Source organism: Sitodiplosis mosellana, unplaced genomic scaffold (assembly GCF_009176505.1).
Source record: "Sitodiplosis mosellana isolate CC-2019 unplaced genomic scaffold, AAFC_SMos_1.0 Smas_scaffold_6226, whole genome shotgun sequence".
In the NCBI taxonomy this organism is placed as follows: domain Eukaryota; kingdom Metazoa; phylum Arthropoda; class Insecta; order Diptera; family Cecidomyiidae; genus Sitodiplosis; species Sitodiplosis mosellana.
This window is the reverse complement of record NW_022601467.1, coordinates 165,981-190,340: the sequence shown is the minus strand read 5'-3', so window position 1 is coordinate 190,340 and position 24,360 is coordinate 165,981. Positions and strand designations below refer to the sequence as shown.

At 36.0% G+C, this 24,360-nt stretch overlaps 1 protein-coding gene and 1 long non-coding RNA gene across 7 annotated transcripts; one reads left to right on the top strand and one right to left on the bottom strand.

Moving 5' to 3' along the window:
• Positions 1–40: 40 nt before the first annotated feature.
• LOC129578987 (TATA-binding protein-associated factor 172) lies at positions 41–14,379 on the top strand. Of its 5 annotated transcripts, none has more exons than XM_055468420.1 (11): positions 50–164; positions 767–1,262; positions 7,569–7,778; positions 7,932–8,088; positions 8,176–9,632; positions 9,736–10,905; positions 10,991–11,237; positions 11,328–11,525; positions 11,611–11,937; positions 12,017–12,542; positions 12,619–14,379. In XM_055468420.1, exons 3-11 carry the CDS (start codon positions 7,768–7,770, stop codon positions 14,262–14,264), a joined length of 5,739 nt encoding a protein of 1,912 aa, XP_055324395.1. In that variant the 5' UTR covers positions 50–164; positions 767–1,262; positions 7,569–7,767; the 3' UTR covers positions 14,265–14,379. The 5 variants fall into 5 exon arrangements, with proteins under 5 accessions (XP_055324394.1, XP_055324395.1, XP_055324396.1 ...); XM_055468421.1 differs by having other exon boundaries at positions 767–1,342; XM_055468419.1 differs by lacking the exon at positions 767–1,262 and having other exon boundaries at positions 41–164.
• A 6,048-nt stretch (positions 14,380–20,427) lies between these two features.
• LOC129578985 (uncharacterized) lies at positions 20,428–22,425 on the bottom strand. 2 transcript variants are annotated; one of them, XR_008689181.1, is made up of 2 exons: positions 21,511–22,425; positions 20,428–21,353 (listed from the first exon to the last, which is right to left on the bottom strand). It is a non-coding gene; the product is annotated as an uncharacterized LOC129578985 (long non-coding RNA). The 2 variants fall into 2 exon arrangements; XR_008689182.1 differs by having other exon boundaries at positions 21,554–22,425.
• Between the last annotated feature and the right edge of the window lie 1,935 nt (positions 22,426–24,360).

The window sequence follows — 24,360 nt, the reverse complement described above, 5'->3', positions numbered from 1 at the left end:
TTGGCTTGTGAGCATTAAAATCGCGTTGCACCGTATAAGTCACCGTCAGTATAAATTTGAAAATCATGGATGCTACATGGGAAAAAAGTAGAATCTTGCAAAAAACTCTAAAACGGGACTCAGTTTCAGTAAAACTACACTTAATTGTACAGAAAAAACCAAGTGTTCGTTTCAAATTCTTTCTATTTTACTTATTCCACGCTGTAATCACTTGACAGTTTTCCGATAATTGTTGTAGAAAGAATTATTTTCAAGAGAGAGAGATAGAGCGAAAAAAATACCACATATTTATTTTGTTTCATGCCGACGTTCATTTTTATCTGTATATCGTCGAAAAGTTAGAACAAAGAAACTAAATAAACTGAAAACATACATCGACCGATGACGGTTCTTTTTCTTCTTCTTCTATTTCGGTGAAAATATTTTTGAGATAATATTCGTACGCAATGGAAAGACGGTATATTTTTTCCCTGAAATCGCTTAATATTCCATTTTCCTGTACGAGGCGGCACTAAAGTGTCAAGTCAAGCCAAGCCAACGAAAACGAGCGAAACAGCAACAGTACTAAAACAAATGGGTGCGACAAGAACAATCGATAGAAATGACGAACTATTTGAAGCTAGAAAACCCAATGAGCTCCTTCATACTAAATCGTAAAAAATATTTGCCATTCGAATTTTCACTCATTCAATAAATCAATGGTGTATAAAGAAACAAAACAACAAGGAATTGTTCAATATTTATGGAACTTTCATAACTTTTTTAGTTAAGAAAAGGAGGAAAAATAACAACAAGATCCTAGAAGGAGTACTATGCGTTTTTTTAGTTTTATTGTGTCTAAATGTTTACTTATTTTTCGACTGCGTCGGTATTGAGATATTCGAACAAAAATCTATCCCGTGCGTTTTCGAAGTGTTAAATTCAACAATATCTCAACAACAAGAGAAAACAACCCGTTTTTGTTTTTCGCGACAAATTTTGAAGACAAATCTATTTGGCATTGTTGGCGATTTTCATTGCCGTGACTTCGAATAAAATATACAACAGCAAACAAAAATAATTAAATGAACGAAAGATAGATAGAGAGAGAGAGAGAGAGAGAGAGAGAGAGAGAGAGAGAGGGAGTGAGAAAGAGAAAGAAAGAAAAAAAACACTTAAAACTTAGTTGAGTTAATCGCAGTACGTTTACTTTACATTCAACCATCCATTGGATTCCGTATGTGTTTACGCGCATGTGAAAGTTAATGCAGTTATATAAAATGGTATAAAATTAAATAAAAAACAGCAACATTTATAATCATAAATACGATTAAGAGCACACACCTTCACCTAGACCAAAAAAGTATGTACCAAAGAAATTTCTCGGCACCACACCTTCGCCCTTCATTAGATATCAACAAATTTTTATAACATAAATTCATACAAACGCATATCGTAGCTTCAACACACTCTAATACAATGTGTGAATGCATTTCATTTGGTTGACGGTAATCATATGCATATTACTTTAGATGATCACACACATATCGAGCGTTTGGTGCTGGTTTCAATTTCAGTTTCGGTTTCAATTTCTTTTCAGCTCATGACAAGCAAAAAATATATGTATATATATATACAATAATGTTACTAACGCAAAAACAACGAAATATTATTAACACGTTGACGGTATTTGTGTATTTTGGTTGTATGATTCTGCATTTGCCTTTCTTTTCTTTGCGAGATTGAATGCCAATGAATAATGTTCTGTACAAGAAAATGATTTTTTAACCTCACTTCAATCCAACGAAAGCAGAAACAAATGCGAACAAAAATGTATGAAACGCAACAGCAGCAGCAACAGCAACTAAAATAGAAAACGTAACTATGTCAATGGATGTGTGTGTTGGACTCGACGTCTCTGTTAGTCTTGGTCAATTGCCCAGTCATTCTGTTTCATTCCATTTCATTCTCTTGACTCAACGCATTATTCATTTGCCTGAATGCCTTGTTTTTTTTTCTACTATTATTCGAAAGGCAAACGAGACTCTATACATTTTTCGATCTATCCTACCTTGAAATTTCTCTGTCAAAACTTTCAACTTTATTATCTATACAGGTTTATTGTTACATAGCTACTTGTGTGTATTCGTGTTAAGAATTTTACTTTTCTTTCGTTTTCTGTCCATCGTACAGTCTTAACGGTTCGGATGAGCCTCCCAATCATCTCCATTGAGGAAATTTTCATTGAACGACGTTGATTAGCGATTAATCAGTTCAAGACAGTGAAAAAACGCAACTTTTTCGATGGTGTTTTCGCCATTCTCTTTCCATTTTTTTTTTCTTTCTTTTTCGTAACTCCATGTGAATTCCAGCCATATCAATAATCACCATGTATGCGATCGTGGAGAGTTGACATAACGAGCTCACTTTAGTGTGTGTGTGCAACGCGACTCTACTGGATATTATTGTAATCGTTTTTTTTAGATTAAACTGGTTGCCGAAAGCACGTTGACTAAAAGTCAGTGAGCACAGCGCAGTATAATTCACCATAGTTTTGGCCACGCTCATACTATGTGAGAGTCAAAGTGTGTGAGTGCAATTTTTTTTGCCCAACGAACGCGCGTATATCAGGCGTAAAATTTATGTAGAAAAAAATATGAAAAATTTAGATTCAAGGAATGCCGTTAGCATGGCATGGCGTGCATACGCACATTTGCATTCGTTTCATAATTTGGTATAACTCGTGAACTCAGTTTTTATGATTCATAAAATGCGTTTTTCGCAGACACAGACATACGCACACGCTCAGAACGCTTGCTTATAAAGTTGTTGGTAATTTGGTTTTTTTCTTCTTTGACATGGGGGAGAATTTAGACCATGTAATATATGGCCAACTTTCAATATTGTAGAAACATCATTTGAGTCACCTTTGTGTTTTGACTACTTGAATACAAATACTCAATACAGACAACACACACACACACACACACTCTCTCTCTCTCTCTCTCTGGTAACAAGAATCTTCAATCGAAGGTTAGGCCGATTTAAACACAATTTAACGTCCCGTAATCTGGGATTCATGAGAGTGAGTGAGCGCATGAGCTCGGGCGATAGCGTGAATTTTATGTGCCCGTCAGTCAATTGTAAATAATTACATAACGATTTAATTGCCAATTTCTCATTTTTTATTCACACCAGGGCCGTAGCCACGGGGGCGCGAAAGGGCGCTGAGCGCCCTCTGGTAACTCATGAGCACCTTTCCAAATTTGGAAAGTGTTTGTTAAAAAATACACCAAGAAATTTTTTTGAGTTGTAATAATGCTTCGACATTAAGAGGGAAAATATTATTTTAAAAAATCACAAAAATGACAATCGAATCTTTTTATCTATTACCCTTATTTCAATTGGAACTAACTTTGGAACAGTCATTTTCCACGGAGAAATAATCTAAAGAAAACGTTTACGGTTATTATAAATGAATATTCGGTTTGGACATAAATCGGATATAAAAAAAGTAATAAGCAATAAAAAACAATAAAATTAGCTTTTTTAATCTTCATAACTGTTGCTATTGCGAGCACCCATTATTAGTCTTTGAGCGCCCCCAGAAATTTCGAGCTGGCTACGGCCTTGATTCACACCGTTATAAATTGCCTTCTTCACTCCATTTGCTTGCACTTGCACACGCCATAGCATTAGATTCTATAGATTTTGATATCACTTCGAAACTGACTGAGGATAATTAATTTTTTTCTTCATTTTATCTACCATAATTTTTTTTCCCCATTCCATATTTGTTAATCCGAATTTTGGTGGAGAAAAAAAAAATTCGCTCAATTTCAGAGCATGTTATGGGCTGATGTCAGCAGCACTAACTAACGTCAGACTGACGAGTATGTTTTGCGTTGTTTCAACGCATTTGCAGCACAAAATTCGTATTCCTTTCTGGGTGCCAAGTCAAGTTTGAAATGAAACTACTGCAAATGCGTTAAAACAACGCAACGCATACTCGTCAGTAGCTGATATCAGCAGCTGACGTTAGTTAGTGCTGCCGACATCAGCTCATAACACGCTCTGCTAAATTTTTATATGAAAAATATTTTTTTTTTTGATAAAATCTAATCGAACAAATGTTACGCGCTACTGCAACCATCACAGAAGCAAATGTATTGTGTTGTGCATGTCTGTGGTTTCGTTCGCTCGACTCGAATATTTTTCATTTTGGCTCTCCTTATAATTCGCAAGGCGACGAATGCACACGTTTTGTGTTAAATACAAACAGGAACACATATACTTTCGAGGGCCTCTCAACTGACCGAGTTCGCTCTCCGTCGTAGATATGAAATTGTTTTTTTTTTCTGTGTCGAATATTTCATTGCCTTCATGAACAGTACACTTACTTTTATCATCAGGGGACACATATCTCATGAGATATGAATATCGTCGGCTAAACGGTCATAAATATCTTGCTTGCTGACATTAAATAAAATGAGCATTTGTCTTGGTAGAGAAACGGACGCAGCCCAGGCTAAAGTAATGTAAATATTATTATTTTTGGTCACAATGTGGAACATTGCATGTGGTTGGGTCATTTCAATTAATTCACTTGTAGCAAATTTAGAACAATATTCACCTTCTTCACACCGAATATACATTTTTATTTTAATATCAAATATGAAAAATCATAAAAGCCACGAGGCACATAATTCAAAACGTGATTTATCTGAACATTCAATTTGTGCTTAATTCAAATGGGTGCGAATAATTTTTATTTTCCAATCCAGAAAAAAAATTAACGGTTTTATTATTTTCGGTTCCTAGTCGAGATATCGAGAAACAGATTTGATGCATGACCATGAAATTACACACTACTGCAGTTTTACCACGACGGTAATGAAAACCTAATTGAATTAAAATTATCCAAATATTTGGTTCAAATTCAAAAAAGAATTAATTATTTCATATTTCCTTTTCTGATGAGGCAATTTGATATATTGCAATTTCATTATTGTGTCACCAAATCGAGGAAATTACGTAAATGTCTGTTATTTTTTGCACACTTCAAAGGAATAACTTCGATTCGAATGTTCATATTTTATTCATACATTTCGTTAGTTAATTTACATTTGAAAGCAGTGCCAGAAACTCGAACATTCAAGTTACATTGTATATTTGTAATAGGTTTTTGTTTATCTATTATCTGGCAATTGAATGAACTAATGGAATAAGTTCAGCACATACATAAAGCGCGTTCTGTTTTATGAAGAAGAAAAAAGCAATAACAGCAGCACTGTTGCTAGACAGTCGCTCAAATTGTTCGATAGTTTAATTATTCCAATTACCGGAGTATAGAATGTGTATCGTGGCATGTGCTTTTTTCTCTCTAGTATACAGAGTTCAATAATTTATTTCAAATTTGTTTGCCTACTGAATAGATGGCTTATCGTAAACCATCCAAATTCTAACAATTGAACAAATAGACTTATTTTCTGCAAAACTTTGAAGGGTAACTGTTGCTTTTTATATCATATTTGAGAAGATCACAAAAAAAAAATTCCGATATGAATATATGACTTATTTGTATCTTTTCACTAAAGTGGTTTATTTTAAGACTATATTACAATTTGGATGGTTTACGACATATCATCAAGATATCTTCTAAAAATTTGATGATAAATCATGATTCAACCAAATGTTTTTTTTTTCTCGTCAGAAACAATTATTAGAATTGACACGTCACTGAGATGATCGATTTTGACTATAATGATGTTATGCTAGTTATTCCAATCGTTTGAACAAGAATTTTTTTGGTAATGAAAATCATTGGAATCGATCAAGCCGTGGACATTTTCACCGTTTTCTTTATTAAATCGATTTTTGTACGTCATACACAGATGCAATTAGCATCAATAATTTTGGAAAAATGTTCAATAGGCATTGACAATTGAAAATATATAGAAAACATATAACCATGGTATTTCCTACAGATAAAGTGAAGAACATATGTTCTGAACGCGTGCTCGAAATTCGTGCCGTTCTGTAAAAAAACAAACAGGCAGAAAACACAAACGAAATGGCCCAAAGAAGTGAATTGATTGGCGGCTTGATGAAACAATAAAAATCGACGAATCGTTTGCACACTCGAACACAAGAAAACAAAGAAGTTTTCGAAAATACGAATGGATGAAAAGTGAGCTCAATACAGGCAAAAGTAAACAGAAAAAAGTGAAAGAAAAACTGATACAAAATAAAATAAAATAGAGGATAATAACCTGTATAACCAGAGCTTATCAATTTCAATTCATACACGTAACACACGCATCGACGCACTCAATTCATAGAGATCAAGTAATAGCAACAGTACATACAAACTAAAATCAGTTAACGACATGGATAGTGTACACCATTCGGCCCAGAATGTAATTACACAAATTACAACGATTCAATATAAAAAATTTGTTCCAAAAAATGGAAATGCTGAATTTGTGTATCGCCGCTATCCTAAATAGCATATCGTTTGAGCCAATGTTATTTCTGGATTGAAATTGTTTGCTTCATTAATGGGTATATGCATAATTAAACCGTGCGGCGATCTATTTTATGTTTACATTGGGGATACATTGCCGAGAGCGATTGAATCGATAATGACGTGTTCGTTTCCAATTGCGAACTGGCGTTTCACTTATACATTCAACCGAATGCGAACACGAATAACCTGCGCTTTTTGCGGAAAATGGAAAAAAATTGATGAACACAAATGAAATATCAGGCTCAGTACGGGTCATGAGCTGTTGCCGATGACATGGACTGCATCAGTTTTGAAAAAAAACACACTTTTTTTACAAATTTTAATATTTACATATCATTGATACACATGGCGTACGATATAGACACATTACAAAAATCATATGCGCCTTCTGTTTCCCGTAAAATCAACGGGGTAAAATAGAGAATCAGAATCGTTTTTATTGCTGCATCTAGCCGCGTTGATAAACAAAATCTCACCAATAAACACAATTATATTTCGATTATGTGGAATTTATAGAATGACAACTACAAAATAAACAGTTGCGCCGATAAAGACTCTAGATTGAGTCTTACGTGTGTCACACAGCTCCGAAAATCTTCATTGGAACATTTCGATTGAAAAAAACAACAACAATTATTTTGCAAAAGAAAAGAAAACAGGAAAATAAAATTCATTGCGTGTTTTAAGTGTGGTGTGCTCGGTGAGCTTTCAAAGGTGCATTGGTCTATGGTGCTTGGGTAAAATAGAACACGTTATCACAAATTGGCGGTGAACCTTGATTGATAGATTTTCTGGCATAAACTAAAACAAATTAATTCGCGATAGGCAATTAACTCCATGTTATTAATAATTTCACAGCATTAGAAAACATGATGTTCAATCATATTGCTTGTTTGTTTTTGTCATTCGACTTGCGTATTGTGTGTGAAGAAAAAAATATATATTAAAATGTCACTCTCTTTAAAACGTCTAACCTTATAGAAATGTGAACGAAAAATTAATTTTAAAAAAAAATCGTAATTATTCGAATTGTGTTTTTTCTTGTAATTTAATTTTTCAGCGCTCTCAGCACCATAAACTGATGGCAGTAACGTAAACGAACCTAAAATAAGTAAACAACAAACCAGATATATACCAAATAGGCATACATAAACTAAATCTGAAACGAAAAAGGGGAAACAATTCCATAAATTTAATGTATATACAATTTGTAAAAGCGAATCTCAGCGAGACCAAGCGAGCAACATTTATTGGAAAAAATGACGTCAAGGTAAATTTCTGATTAAATTATGCATTTGATTGGTCTGGAGTCGATGTGATTCGATGATAAACAGACTGTTGCCGATGTGTCACCTTTTTTTTTGTCCTCACAGTAAAACTTTCATTTCAATTGTTTATTGTTTATTACTTGCGTCTTCTTTAGATTGGATCGATTATTTATACTACTGGAGTCTGGCTCGTCCCCAGTTACAAGACGAGCAGCAGCCAAACAAATTGGCGAAGTTCAAAAATTACATCCACATGAATTGCACAATTTACTCTCAAGACTGTTAGTTTACTTGCACAGCAATGTATGGGATGTAAGTAAATTTGAAGCGAGTTGGTGTGTTTGTTTGTTTGTTTTTTTCATTATTTAATCGTTTCTTTTATTGAATTAATTCATACAGACGCGAATCGCTGCCGCCCAAGCCGTTGAGTCAATTTTAAATAATGTTCCACAATGGAACCCCAAACCGTCTTCAGTGAAAACAGAAAACTTGTCTAGTCGCAATTTCGAAGCCAGCCGTCTCACATTTGAGCAATTTAATTTGGAAACTGTATTGGAGAAAGGGGCACGTCTAATCGGTTCGGAAGGTAGTGAATTTGACACAGATGATGCCGCAGGTGGTTTAGATGATACAAACAATGGGAACGAACATGATCGACTGACCCGCCAACGGATGCAATTGAATGAAAAACTTGGACTGTGCCAATCGGGGCTATTGAACATAAACGACCTCGTTTCGTTGGATGATATGCGAAACACAGCAAATAAATATGAACCCAATAAGTCTTTGTTACCAGTGCAAGAGGTCCTGAATTTAGATTCAATTGGATTGACGTCGTCGTCGTCCACAACGGCGTCAATGAGCTGCCGCGAATTGAACCGTCTGGAAAGATTACGGCGAAAATCACGACAACAACAAACAATTACGAGCAACAGTGGAACAGCAACCAATAACAATGTGACCTCGTCAAGTGCGAGTGGAATGCCAGCTGTGTCTTCATCGAGCGCTACGTACAGCAGAAGTAATTCAACAAGTAATGGATCTATCAGCGACGATCAACCCGAAACAAAAAAAATCAAATTAAATGAAAACGATGCCACATACTCGATTTCAGAATCAGTACCAGATGGTACCGGTGAATGGACTGATGCAACAACAGATTGGCCACTTGAGTCGTTCTGCTCCAAATTGTATTTGGACCTGTTCAATCCGCGTTGGGAGATACGTCACGGAGCCGCAACAGCGTTGCGTGAACTGTTCAAAATACATGCGACAGGTGCCGGAAAAAGTGTTTTCATGACAGCAGAAGAAATGGAAGAAAGCCATGTACGATGGCTAGAAGACGCTGTTTTGCGTTTACTTTGTGTACTCTCACTCGATCGATTCGGGGATTTCATATCCGATCAAGTCATAGCACCGGTTAGAGAGACATGTGCACAGGTACTTGGAATTGCATTGAAAGCCATGCCGACCAATGTTGTGCAGAGCACAGTCGAAATATTGATGCGGCTTATGAAACATAATGAATGGGAAGTTCGCCACGGTGGTTTGCTCGGCATAAAATACATGCTCGTTGTTCGAGAGGATTTGATGCAAACATTCTTGCCATTCACCATAAACAACATACTGGCAGGACTTTTCGATCCAGTTGACGATGTTGGCGCTGTAGCTGCTTCCACTTTGATTCCAATCGCCGGATCTCTTCCAAAACTGCTGAGTATCGATCAAGTGTCAAGTATTGTAAAAATGTTGTGGGATCTTCTGCTTGATCAAGACGAGCTTGCATCAGCATGTAACAGTTTTATGGGGTTACTAGCAGCGATTTTGAGTCTACCAAACGCTAGCCAGTGGTTACAGTAAGTTTTGTAGAAAAAAATTCTTTCTTTAAATGTCTTCGAAATAAACGGGCAGCTATGATAATATCAGTATTTTCTCTTTTTTTTTTTGAACCAAAACCAGAATGGAGCCAATGAATGTACTAATACCACGCTTATGGCCATTCCTCAGTCACACGACGTCATCCGTTCGAAAATCCACGTTACATACATTGAAAACATTGACACAATGCAATGCAATAATTGAAACGACAAATGGGTCGAACGAGCCGGCGTGTAGCAACGATAAAATGAAACTGTCAGAGCAATCAGCAAGTGATTTCAATAAAATTGTCAATGTGAATGCCAAAAATTTGTCACTTAACTTTGGTGTTAAAGAGTGGCCATCTGCACTGCTCCAAGAATCTCTTCGCCATATTTACCAACGTGTTCTCGTCGAGCATGTCGCCGATATTCAGTCGATTGCCGAAGATGTTTGGGTGAATTTAGTGACCAATGCTGAGTTGTCGGCTCTTTTACATGCAGCGTGTCCGTATGTATCGGCTTGGATGTGCTTGGCAATGCAACCGGCTCGGCTGGCTTTCGACCCATCCCTGATGACTTATGCAAAAACCAATGCAACAAAGGAGCGTAGCAAAAGGCAAAATGATCTCGATTTGAGTATTGGCGGCGAAAAACACCATCCAAAGATGTATTTGGGTGGTATCGAAACCACTCCGGCTGATGTCAGAGAACGGAACATACCACGGGCCCGATGCATTGCGGCTAAAATGATTGGACTGCTATCGAAATATTTAATTCTGCCAGCACCAGGCGCTGTTTATACAGTCGACGTAGAAAGTCCGATTCAGTGCTACACAAAACTATTGATTGGTTATCTATCGTCGCGGTCAGCGCTGCAACGACTCATTAGTGGTATGGTCATTTCATTTTGGGCTGTAAACGATCCAGGATCTCGGCCTGGACCACCTGTTCTCCAAGAAAAATTACATCAAGTATTGAATGAATTCGTTTATTACGACGAAGTGGCATTTCTGCTCACTCGACTACTGCAAGAATCTCGCGATTTTATAGCCACAATGAAACAATATAAAATTCCATTCAATGACTTTGACTCATTCAAAGTGCTGACAATCGATCAGATTCAGGCATTAGCCACAACACACACGGAAAATTTGCGACAAAAACATCCGTTCTTAAAAACAAAAACGGTCGAATTGCTCGAAGAACGCCGACGCAGTCTCCAACAGTCACTCGCACAAACCAATCACGAACAAAACATCTTGAATGTGAGGTACGTTTACGTTGATATAAACTATATTACAACTTTGCGCTTCGTCATTCAATCAATATTAAATCCATCCATTTCTAATTCACAGCACTTTGGCCATTTTGGCTGGAGCTACAGTAAACATGGAAAGTATACCAGATCGTCTTAATCCCGTAGTCAAACCACTGATGGAATCAATCAAACGTGAACGATGTCAGATTATTCAGCAACTGGCCGCACAATATTTAGTCAAATTGCTAGACTTTGTCCGCAATCGCAATCCAAATCCGATCAATAAAATTGTGATTAATCTTTGTCATTTGCTGAAAAGTGATTTGGAGTTTACACCGAGAATCGTATGTTGCTTTTTGCTTTAGTTCTTTTTTTTCATCTTCATGAGTCGCAGATATTGAAATGAATTAATTTATTACAAAATTTTGTTTCAGATGGTTACGGAAAAAATGATCACAGACTTTGAACCAAATGAAGCCGAAACCGACAAGCAGAATCCATACCACGGAATGCTTACGTTAACCATACAAGGTAAAGGCGTCGATAGCCATACAGTTTCTACTCCACGTGGTCCTGGTCGACCGCCCCTCAATGATGTCACAATAGAAGATCTAGCCGAAACAGACGATCCAGTGAGTCGAATTTATTTTCTTTTTTGAGAAAAAAAAATTACAACAAAATATTTACTAAACAAATCGTTTCCGTCCGTTTCTTTAGTGTCGTGAACAGAATCGGATTCAACGCATCGGCGCACAATTTGCCATTCAAGCCATTTGCACATATTTCGGCAAAGATTTGATTGAAAAAGTTCCAATATTTTGGGGTTTAATCAAAGACACCATCAAGATTAGAGACGAAGACATTTGTGCATTTTATGCGACTGGAAATGATCAAAAGCCAGTGAATTTCGATCAGTCGAATGAACTAATTCTGTGCCTACAATTGATCGAATGCTCTGCAGTGGCCATTCACCCAAGCTTATCCGATGATCTATTAGAATTATTACCAAAATTGAATTTGTTGCTAAAACATCCTCTAAAGGCGGTAGGTCTAACCATTTCAATCATTACATATTTAATAGATAGAAAAAAATAAGGAATAAAATACGATTCTTTATCTTCAGGTTCGACATATGGCCGCACGGTGTCTCGCAACATTGGCTTTAATCGATTCGTCCAAAGTGATGGATATGATCGTTAAGGATGGTTTAATACAATTGCAAACAATTGAAAATTTGATTTATCGCCAGGGAGCAGTTGAGGCGATAAGTTGTATTGTGAATAAGCTGCAATTTGAAATTGTTCCCTATGTTTTGTTGCTAATCATTCCGTTGTTGGGAAGAATGAGCGATCCAGATAAAACAGTCCGTCTGCTATCAACACATTGCTTCGCCACACTAATCCAACTAATGCCATTAGATTCAGTATCTGAATCGAAATCTTCGATACTTTCCAAAGATCTTTTAGAGCGCAAGACAAAAGATGAAGAGTTCCTCGAATGTTTGTTCTCACCAAAAAAGATACCAAATTTCAATGTACCTGTTCCGATTGATGCTGAACTTCGAAGCTATCAACAGTCGGGTGTGAATTGGTTGTGGTTCTTAAATAAATATAAACTGCATGGAATTCTCGCCGATGACATGGGTTTAGGTACGATATTGAAATATTTCGGCTAATTGTTGAAGTCATGATCGCTAATCGCTCAATTTGGTTTGAATTATTTTAGGTAAAACGCTGCAAGCGATATGTATATTGGCAGGTGATCATCAACAACGAATGCTGAACAAAGACGCCAATTTTCCGAGCTTGGTTATTTGCCCGCCGACATTAACCGGACACTGGGTTTATGAAGTGAACAAGTTTGTGTCGAATGAATTTTTGAAGCCATTGCACTACGTTGGTTTCCCCAATGAACGCGAGAAGCTGCGACCGAAAATTTCATCACACAATTTAGTTGTTGCCTCTTACGACATAGTTCGCAAGGACATTGCGTTTTTCAGTCAAATTCATTGGAATTATGTGATTCTAGACGAAGGTCATATCATAAAGAACGGCAAAACGAAATGTTCACAGGCAATGAAACAACTAATAGCCAACCACCGACTTATTCTATCCGGTACACCAATTCAAAATAATGTACTCGAGTTGTGGTCATTGTTTGATTTCCTGATGCCCGGCTTTCTTGGCACAGAAAAGCAATTCTGTAGTAAATTCAGTCGTCCCATTTTGGCGAGCCGTGATGCAAAAAGCTCGGCCAAAGATCAGGAAGCTGGAGCACTGGCAATGGAATCATTGCATCGTCAAGTGTTACCGTTCATTTTGCGAAGAGTCAAAGAGGATGTACTTACCGACTTACCGCCAAAGATAACACAAGATTTACTATGCGAACTGAGCCCGTTGCAAGAGCGTTTGTACGAAGACTTTAGCAAAACGCATCTCAACTCCGATGATCTGAACGAATGCTTGGAATCCATCGATCGGTCGAGTGATGGAAGTGCGTCGGTGCGTAAAACCCATATTTTCCAAGCGCTTCGGTATTTGCAAAACGTATGCAACCATCCAAAATTAGTACTAACCAAAGAACATCCCGAATACCAAATCATACAAGACGATCTAGCCAAATCGAATCGAACGCTCAACGATATCGATAATGCGGCCAAATTACCTGCACTCAAGCAACTACTGTCCGACTGTGGCATTGGAAATGAAGCATTCAATGGCGATCCGCTGACACCAATTAACCAGCATCGTGCCTTAATATTTTGTCAATTAAAAGCCATGCTCAATATCGTCGAAAATGATTTATTGAAGAAGCATATGCCAACTGTGTCATATTTACGGTTAGATGGCAGCATACCAGCGGCGTCGCGTCATCAAATTGTCACAAAATTCAACAGCGATCCAAGTATTGATGTGTTACTTTTGACCACACAGGTGGGTGGACTTGGGTTGAATCTTACGGGTGCTGATACAGTCATATTTGTTGAGCATGATTGGAATCCAATGAAAGATCTTCAAGCAATGGACCGAGCCCATCGAATCGGCCAAAAAAAAGTGGTCAATGTTTACCGACTCATAACGCGAAAATCGTTGGAAGAGAAGATAATGGGTTTGCAGAAGTTTAAGCTCCTCACAGCTAATACGATAGTTAGCGAACAAAATGCATCGATGGACACCATGGCAACAGAACAATTATTTGATTTATTCACGCTAGCGGATGATGCATCAAAAACCAATAAAATTAATAAGGATGGTAAACAAACGAATGTTAGTTTAAAACAAGCGCTAGAAAATCTTCCAGATCTATGGGAAGACAAGGAATACGAGGAGGAATATGACATGACACAATTCATTAAAACACTTAAGTCGTAATGTGGAAGAAAATAAACGTTTTGAATAAAAAGTGTTTTTCATTCGAAAAGATGTAGACTTAAGAAAAAATCAATCGACCTTGAATGAATAAAACGTTCTTGCTCAATCATATAAATAGACTTGATTTTATTTTATAATTTCTGAATAAATTTACTGTCTTATTTTAGGTCACACGTTTTCCTCAATTCACGCGTCTGATTTAATACGCAGCTAATCAATTCCACAAATTTCAATAGTTGATGCTAAGTTGATTGGTCTTTTGGTGGTCGCTGCATACAAAAAATGCAGGTAATTTCTTTTGGCAATAAGTTATGATGCTAATGAAATGGTTTCAATTCAAATCGTTTTAACGTTTTCCATTTGTTTCGAAATATCTAATGGATTTTTGAGCTGTCATCTATGGCGCAGCCAACTTCATTCCAAACTGTCACTTTGGATATTCAACAAGCAACAAATAGTGGTGTAAACGAGCTCGTCATTTTACTGTGATTTTTTGTTCGACGTTGATTCTATTTTGTTTTATTTTTTCGATTATTTTACAAATTTTTCAATTAAAAATGTATGTTTCTGCATCGAAATTATGTCGCTTGTGTTTGGATGTCGCTAGTACTCAAACACCAAATGCCAATTTTGTAGAATTATCGAAAAACTGGTTTAATATTGATGTAAGTTTACGGAATTTTTTTTTGCAAATTTTCACATAAAGAAATTCGGATGGATAAAAATTTGTTCGTTTTTGTTTTGTTTCTAGATTTCGGGCACAGAAACAATTTGTAACGTCTGCCATGAGCAGTTGAACTATTGGCCTGTCTACGTTAGCCGCATTACGGAATCAAATCGGTCACGCGAAACTTATACAAACCTTATGAATTCGGTAGGTTTGACAACGTTTTTCATTCTTCCAGTCCAAAAAGTTATATTAGATTTTTACTTTTCAAATGAAGTATCCTGATGACCTCTATAGTGTGAATATCGCCACAAAATGCCGAATATGTTTCTGGAAGGAAGCCAAGGTCGATATCAGCTTCGAAACCGAACATCATGGAAGAATGCATCAATTCATAGAAAACCAGTTGAAAATCACAGTGAGTATAGGCGCAGAATGAATTTGAGTATTGAACATTTTAACATCTGACGGCTAAGTTTCAGTCTGTGATCAATTAGAATTCAAATCTGACAGCTACGAAATAAACCACCTCTGGCGAAGAAACGCTGCATGGTGCAGAACAATAATAATAATATCTCATATTCTCTATGTTATTTCTTAGGTCAAGTCATCAGAATTGCTTTGTTTCGATTGCCTAAGCATTTTAAGAGATGTGTCGATATACAAAACATATCTGGAAGGCATACAACGAGCTAACTGCATGACGATATCAGTTAAAGAAGAGGTTGATGAGGATGCAAACACAGAAGTAGCGACGGACGAAGCAGACTCGACCTCCGATAAAAGTTTGTCTATGGATAATGTATCATCTTCCCCAAACACACCTCGAAACAACATCACAACAACCCCATTTGATTATGATGCAAGCACAGATGATGCAGAGAGTTTGTTTGGACAAGCAAGTAGGCGGACAACATCTGCAGCGAATATGGAAGGAAACTCAAAAAGGTATAAAAATATAAAGCGACAAACCCTTTATATTAAATGTCTGTTGAATAGACATAAAATATATAAGTTAAATCTAGATTTAAAATCTAAAAATTAAAGTCGCAATAGAATTGAAGCGCTCCAAATTTTCTCTATAGATAGTTTCCACTATATCATTCATTATACCTTTTTCTTCGCAGAATCGATCACCTGAAAAGAAAACGCGACAAAAAAAAAAAAAAAAAAACCAAAAAAAAAAACAAAAAAAAAATCAAAGTATCTCGACTAAAAGAGTTGAAAATAATGAGGGAATGAATAGATAAAAAATTTATTTCACACACTTTGTACCAAATTTTAGGGAAAAAAGCAAAACAAATTTGTCTTTCATTGAGATTTCAATACTCGCACAATCCAAAATACAAACGAAAATCAAAACGCCATGAATTTCTATGAAGAAAACCGATTTCCAATTTCAAACAAACAGAAAAATGTTCTCTCAAATTTTCGGAAAAAAGACAAACTAGTTTCAGTAAAGATTTTAAAATAATATCATCTCCAAGTCAGTGGCTATTGCACATCTCATTCGTTTTTGTGATAATCTTGAAATTTTCCGGAATTCTAAATGGTTAAAACATTACAATTTAAATTTTTGTCGAAGGGAATTAATATGTAAAAAAAATCATTAGAGAGATAAAGATGAAAAGAAAGAAATAAAAAGAAAAAAGGATAATGATTAGTACAAATTGTCCATTGCAACAAATATTATTATAAGACATTTGTAAATTTATATATAAACTAAAATTTCAAGCGAATAACTTGACTTATGTCGACTCGAAGTAAGAAGAAAATGAATGAGAAATAAAGCAATATAATGTGAAATAGAATGAAAGTTTTATATTTTCATATGAATTTTTGAATCCAAAATATGTGTAGATTAACGTAATCTGATCTTTATCATCACTTTACGGCCGAATTTATTTCTAGGGAAATTTTGATTGTTCATCCTTCTCTTGTTTTAATCGTTGTGGCTTTTTCGAAAACACTTATGCACCGTAAATTTAATTTCCAAACAAACGGAGGATTCGGCATTATTGCGACGATCGCAAAGAATGAAATTGTTTATTTTTATTGCACTCACATGTATCACATGCAGAACAATGGGACTTAGTGCCAGTGCGTCCATGCAGCGCCTTGATTGCTACCGCTTCTGTCGCTGTTTGTTCTTTTTCCTTCTTTTAATTAAATGCGCACGCACATATGTAAGTATCGATTGAATTGAGCTACCTTTCATTCATGCTTCGCCTTTCTCGCTCCCACTAAGCGAATATATAGTTTTCGGCACCAGTCTTGTGTAAAAATATTTTCGGAGGTTCTGTTTCTGTTTGGTTGTTAGAAAATTGGCTGAGGAGAATATACACTGAAGAGGAAATGCATTTCAATGCATGATGCAAAATTGATTGGTGATTTCAGAAGATATTTCATGGAAAAGACTTTCCATGTCTTTTGTATTAGGGGAATGTAACCGGTTGTGGGACGGGTTTTGTAACTTTGCCAGAAAAAAATTTCTATCACATATTTTTTCGAACCCCATATACCGTTCGAAAGGTAATCATCATAGCTAACTTTTCTCTAAACAAAGTTGGTCATTTATATCGACAACAAAAATTTTATGGTCATTTTTCCGACAGTCTTGAAAATTGCGAGAAAAAAAATTGTACCCGGTTGTGGGACACCCCATTTTTTTTGGTTCAAATGTCAAAAATTGGAGTAAAATCATTAGAAATCAAGATTGTATGATTGTTTATTCAATTCTATAGACTACTATAGACGAACAATGATGAAATAGTGGTTACATGAAAAATTAATAACGAAAATAAGCCATTATCTTCATTCGCAGTGAATGCATATGTAGACACCATCACATCCCTTTGCACATTTGAAGTGGACTTTTCTACGGCTAGAAAAGGATTTTATTGAATTTTGATTGGTCAATATCGATGGAAATGTGTGTAACTGGACCAAATGCTACTTCTGGTAACTCTTCATAGTTTACTTTTGTAATATCATCGAATAGCTACCCCAATTGTTCGGTGTATCGGCTCCAATCCGCTATTCAGTACATAAAAATCAACTAAGGTTTCTCCAATTACTTTTTATCTCAGTCATACGAAGTTTTGACAGTCTGGACTGACGTATCATAACCCTGTACTGGAAAAGCTGTCTTTTGTCCCTTTAACATGATGGGAAATGCAAATGTTGATTTGACGGTCACAACAACACCAATAATTCCGACCACACATATTTATTTTAACACAAATGACCATATTTCATCACTGAAACGTCGTATTCATGCTTTCAATGCAAAAAAATGGGTGTCCCACAACTGGGTACATGACTGTCCCACAACTGGAATCGTACACCATTTTGTTTGTGATGCAAAAAAATTTTCAATGCGCATATACTGATAAAAACAACTTACTTATGATGAAATTTAGTCCTTAAACTATGTATATCAATATTTTACTGATCATTTTTTCATCAAAAATTGAGAAAACATTACTTCTCAAAAAAATTCTATGAAACTTTTTTTTACATTTTTCAACGCTTCGTCTGGAAATAATACAACGAATGCATATATTCAGCTAAGAGTCGTACCAAAAGTTTGATTACGGATATAAAACAACATTACAATACATCATTTGGTGTTAATACTACATAAGTGTCAAAATAATCGACTGTCCCACAACCGGTTACATTCCCCTATTTTAAGCATTTTTTGTATTCATTATATTTCTGCAAAACTTCAAATACCATCATAATAATGCGATAATAAATGTCATGTTATAAAAACTCCAAAAAAATGATATTCAGTTAGCACGTGATGAGCATTGTTATTTCATCGAAATGAGAGAGAGAGAGAGAGAGAGAGAGAGAGAGAGAGAAAACAATACCGAATTGAGACCACAACTGTCGTGTGAACGGATTTTTTAACCCACATTTGAAAGGTGATTGAAAGATTTGAAGAGCAAACAGTCGAATGAAAATTAATACTGCACACGTTTTATAATTGGACGCTTTTATTTAGCAAATTGAAGGGGCATCCAATTCTAAATATGTCAACTTTCATTTTTTTCGGCATTATTTTACCGCCATTCAAGTGTCTGCAGACACATGTGAAAATGAATAAAAAAAAAGAACAAGTAACAAGAACTGATTACATTTTCTTTTCTTCGTGTAAAGTGAAAGCGTGTCTTTTTACTTTCGACTTGATCGCCTATAAAATTTGGCAAGATGACCTTATTATTCATTCGTTGCTAAGACGTTTTTTATGCGTCTCACTTCTTTCTCATTCTTCTTCAACCTACAAAATATCTTCAAATCTCCGACCGATACCAGTCCGACTGTCTATACTTCTCTCTTTGGACAAATCCATTCTAAATATACTTTTCGAATATCGTCTTCTTTTTGCGTACACGGTGAGGTCCATTTTTATCCAATATTTTCTCCTGTTAAATATCTTCCAGATGTTGCCCAACTTTTTCATTCTGGTTTTGGTCAATTACTTCCATACTTAAAAAATCATTCGCAAAATGAAGTAAATTCACCATAATAAATGCTCAACAATTTGCTATTGAATTACTAACAGAATGTAAACTGTAAACGACCTTTGAAACTTGTCATTATTATTTGAATAAAACCGAGTGGACAGTTTTCTTTTTTCAACTTGCGACACTATCGAAAGCTATTGATCGAAATTGTGTGATGTGATCAATTTCGATCTGGTTTGAACCAAAACAAAATCTTCGAAGCACACGATCGTGGTAGGAACTCCGAATCGAAGTGTAGAACAAAGAAAAAATATTAAATCAATAAAAACAACCATTCAACGATGAACATGCGAAACACACTCATTGGCATACAAACATACTGCTCAAACAGATCCACATCGATCATCACCCGCACTCAAGGGGCTTATTTGTCGTTGCGAGTCAAAAAAGACTCGCTAAATTCCTATGTAAGCTCACACAATCTCCTAGAAATCTAAACACAAATCATAGCACAGAAATCGTTTGACAAATCTACGAGTAAGTACGATTCGACTGCGTGCAATTGACATGTCATAATTGTATATATTTGATTTCGAATAGTTTGGTCTATTGATTCGTCCCATGAGAGAATCGCGAGTCTTCACACAGATTCGCAAGACTTGTGCTGCTGCCTGTATTTTTTCAACTGACTTGTGAGATTTGCGGTGACACATAAGCCCCTAGCCCGCACACATACACATATATATTTACTTTGTCCAGCAGTTTTGAACATATCAAAGCGAAAAGTCCTTGATCCAATGCCAAGGTTAATTCAATGTTGCTGAAATTACAGTTCATTACGAAATCCAATGTTGCTGAAATTTTAGCCAATGGCTTACAAAGCAAATGATCCCCAATTTGATTAAAGTATTAAAATTCTTCGAAAAAATCATCATTTCATAGGATTTGTTTTTCTGTGTCGGTGCTTGGGAATTGCTAATATTTAATCTCATTGTATCACTTTAAATTACAGAAAACCAGACCTATTTAAAATGAGTTTATTAATTTTTCTTCATATTCAGTTAGACAAATACATACACATCCATATACATCAAAAATAGCCGAATAGAGACTCTCGTTTGAAAAGATTTGATTGGACATGTTTAATATTGATGATCACATTAATCAAAGTGCGTAATATTCTCTTTCTCTTTCTCCTTTTTAGATTTCATTTTGTTCAATTCATCAATTTACATGGCTTCAACGCAATTTACGATTATATTCTACAATATTGTGAACTCATTTCAACGATTGATTGCCCGTGAAATTTCTGTCCTGATTTTTCCCCTCGCACTTTGCCAACTCATTGTGTGTCAAATTTTTGTTGTTTTTTCTGTCTTTTTCATGCCAAATTTGTGAGTTTGCTCGTTTAATGGGGTCATCATTATATGAAACGAACGTGTGCCGATTTATTTTTTCATGTGACGTTATTGTCATTGCCATCATCTCACTCTCTTCGCCTTTCTCATCTTACTACAAACGAAAAGGTAACGGGCTTTAACGCAAATACACATATCAAAGTACAAATGTGCCGTCATTGCGGTCTCTTCTTCTTCTGCTGCTGTTGCTGCTGCTGCTGCTGCTCTTCTGTAGCACTTTTTCACTATCAACCTCTTTGACTATGCTTATCGTCGTTTTTGAAAGTATCTTGTTAACAAATTTTTTGTTGGCAATCATCATGAGCAGTACCTTAAGAAGAAGAAAAAAAATCTGTTGTGGGTTAATTTTGAACTTCTCATTTGAATTATGTTTATTGTGTGTGTGTATTAAGCCTTTTCTTGTGTAAATAAAAGTGAATGTGTCATGCCTGTGTTGTTATTTGGGCTTTCTTTTCGACTTTTTTTCCAGTGTCGTTTCACTTTCTTCAGAAGCAGCTGATGGCTTGTATATGGGTATGCCGAATTTCTTCTGCATACGAATTAAATGTAAAGACACATGTCTATTAGTAGTCGCTGTAGGCTTCGATTGTACGCGTATTTAAGACTATCATGTGGAACGTGATGTTTTTTTGGCAAAATCTTTGCATGCATTAAACATGATGTCGTATGTGTGACTACATATTCACCTCGTTCCCAGTTTATCTACAAAATCCGAAAATGGGAACGCACGTAATCATACCGAAAGCCCCGAAAAGGCACACTCTTTTCAGTTTTTTTCCCTTCAATCGGCAATATTGCGGCTCTTTTGTTGACATTCATGAATAACGCTTTTGTTCAGTTAATTGAATGTGATCACAAACATACAGCGACTTATCTCATCGTTTGATAATTTACTCGGTCGACCAAACGAAATGCTGTTCTAAATGTTCCCATGTAAATATTCTGAATATGGTTTTTTTTTTCGCGATGTGAATACGTTGTATTCAATCATCATTGAGAAAATTGATAAATTCAACTTCAACCTAATCTTCAACCGTTGGTCTGCTGAGATAGCCACTGATTTTATAATAGTGGCATTTATTTTATTTCACTCTGTAAGATTTGGATTTATTATTTCTAGTAAAGAATGCCACAATGCCGTTTGAATTTTTAAATTTATTCGTAGCGTTATTTTTTTTTATTCAATTGATACTTTTGGTTTGGCACATCGTCCAAGTGTAATAAAACACCTCTGATTGACGTTCCGCATCTCTTCTTTTCGAATGAATGCCTTTTTAATTGTGTATGTGTTTCTTTTTGTATCTTTTCTCCCTCTTCACTTTGTCATTGATTCAAATTCGTATAACATGCTGATCTCGATGGGTTTTTAAGCAGCAAAAAATGATCTGTGTAGATATTCGTTTACACGTGTACACAATACATACATCATTGTTTGCATCCAATAAATATAGTGCAAGATCCATAACCATACCAAAATTTGACCGAATCATTGCAGAAAATAATCGAAATCTCGCCAAATCTGCTTTGAGACTTCGAACACAGTTTCAGAATGGGTCTCAATTACGGTGAGACAATATAACCTAAGTGCGTCTGTTTTCAAATCCAACTGTTTCGAACTGATCGGTCGGTACAGGGAAATGAAAATGCGTCTTTAATTTGCGTTGTAAATGTGCGTGTAATTGTTGCATCCGATACTCATATCAGTACATGCATTGCAATGAACCGCGCTGCATTGATACTTGCACTTTCGATTCTGTGTGTTTTGTTTACGTTGCATTTGAATGAAAGTGAACGTTTGTGCGCGCGCATTTACTTTGCTGTTAGTAATGTAATTTCCTAATATAAATACGGAGAGCAGAGCCGAGCCGAGCCAAACTGAGCTGATTCGAGTTAAGCGCTATGTGTATGTGTGTTTATGGGACTTACGAGATGAGTGCATTTGCTACTTACGTCACAGAGAGCGCGTGCATTCGCAATGATATGTTTGGAAAACTCTCACTTGTAAGCCCGTGCGATGTCCTCGTTTTGCGTGCTCGTGCACGTTGTAATTGTATTTGCTTTTGTTATTTTTGTGTTTCTTTCATCAGCTTCTCGCTAAATCGTTATGTCGCTGCTACCGATTCAGTCTGCTGCGCCAAAAGACTCTTCGCTGTGTGTGTCTTTGGTCTCTCTCACTCTCTTTCTCTCCCTCTGTGTTTTTGTTTTTGTTTTTGTTCAAGAACCCTTTGTTAATGTGCTAGTAAATGATATGACAGTTAACCTTTTTATTAATGAAATTTATGACCAGTCTAGTCGGAGTTTAAGTCAACATCACCAACAAAACAAAATAAAATCAAATCATCGCCACCAATGTCTGCCATAGGCCACAGATATCAAACGATCAGCGCAGCCAAATCAATGCACATTACGTCCAATTCTCTGGCTTTGTGTTGTTTATTTATATTAAGACGATTTTGTGTGTTTTTTTTTTCTTTTATAGCGCGCTTTCGTCTTGCGTTGATTCTCTTTTCTTTTCTTTTCTTTCTGTTGTTGATTAATTGAAATGAAACCGAGAGTGATATACTATGCATTTGCTTTGTGCGCATTCAAAGTGCCAAAAATAATCTGTCATTCGATTGAAAAAGGCGAGACAGCTTAACTGACTGTAAAATCTGCCACAATCAAATCATTGAATTGAGCTATGATTCGGAAGTTTTGCACACATCCGATGTGTATTTGGACGATCGCAACCATACTGATTAGGAATGATTGGTCAATTTATATATACTCGTCTTGTATTATTTTATTTTATGAGTATTGCGTGCGAGGCACACATAGTTTGGCTGCATCAATTTACAAACATGACAAACATTGACTGATATGACTTTTGATAGTAAAATTATTATGTGTTACATATAAAGTGGTCTTTTGATTTGTGTCCATTTGGCGTAGAAGGAAATGAATGAAAAATAAAGCGATATAAAATGAAATAGAGTAAACGTGATAGTTTTATCCACACTGATTGCGGTCATATGAATTTTTGAATCCAAAATATGAGCAAATTAATGTAATCTGATCCGCTTTACGGCCGAATTTTATTCTAGGGAAATGTTGATTGTTCATCCTTCTCTTGTTTTAATCGCTGTTTGTTGTTGTTGTTGTTGTTGTTGTTGTGCCTGTTTCGAAAACATTCATGCACCGTACATTTAATTTCCAAACAAACGGAGGATTCGGCACTATTGCGACGATCGCAAAGAATAAAATTGTTTATTTCCATTGCACTCATTTGTGTTTACGTCGATCGGTTGTTGTCATTGTACGCAAGAGCTGGGAAAAGTATAAAAAAGTGATCGTAAGCCGCATGTATCATATGCAGAACAATGGGACTTAGTGCCAGTGCGTCCATGCAGCGCCTTGATCGCTACCGCTTCTGTCGCTGTTTGTTTTTTTTTTTTCCTTCTTTTACTTACATGCACACGCATATAAGTATTCGTTGGATGGCTATCCTTTCATTCATGCTTCGCCTTTCTCGCTCCCACTAAGCGAATACATAGGTT

What these genes read in the sequence shown, in the direction of transcription:
- LOC129578987 (XM_055468419.1), top strand. An exon ending in AACGCTAGCCAGTGGTTACA is followed by an intron (nt 9,633 to 9,735) that starts GTAAGTTTTGTA and finishes AACCAAAACCAG; the next exon opens with AATGGAGCCAATGAATGTAC. An exon ending in TAGCCGAAACAGACGATCCA is followed by an intron (nt 11,526 to 11,610) that starts GTGAGTCGAATT and finishes CCGTTTCTTTAG; the next exon opens with TGTCGTGAACAGAATCGGAT.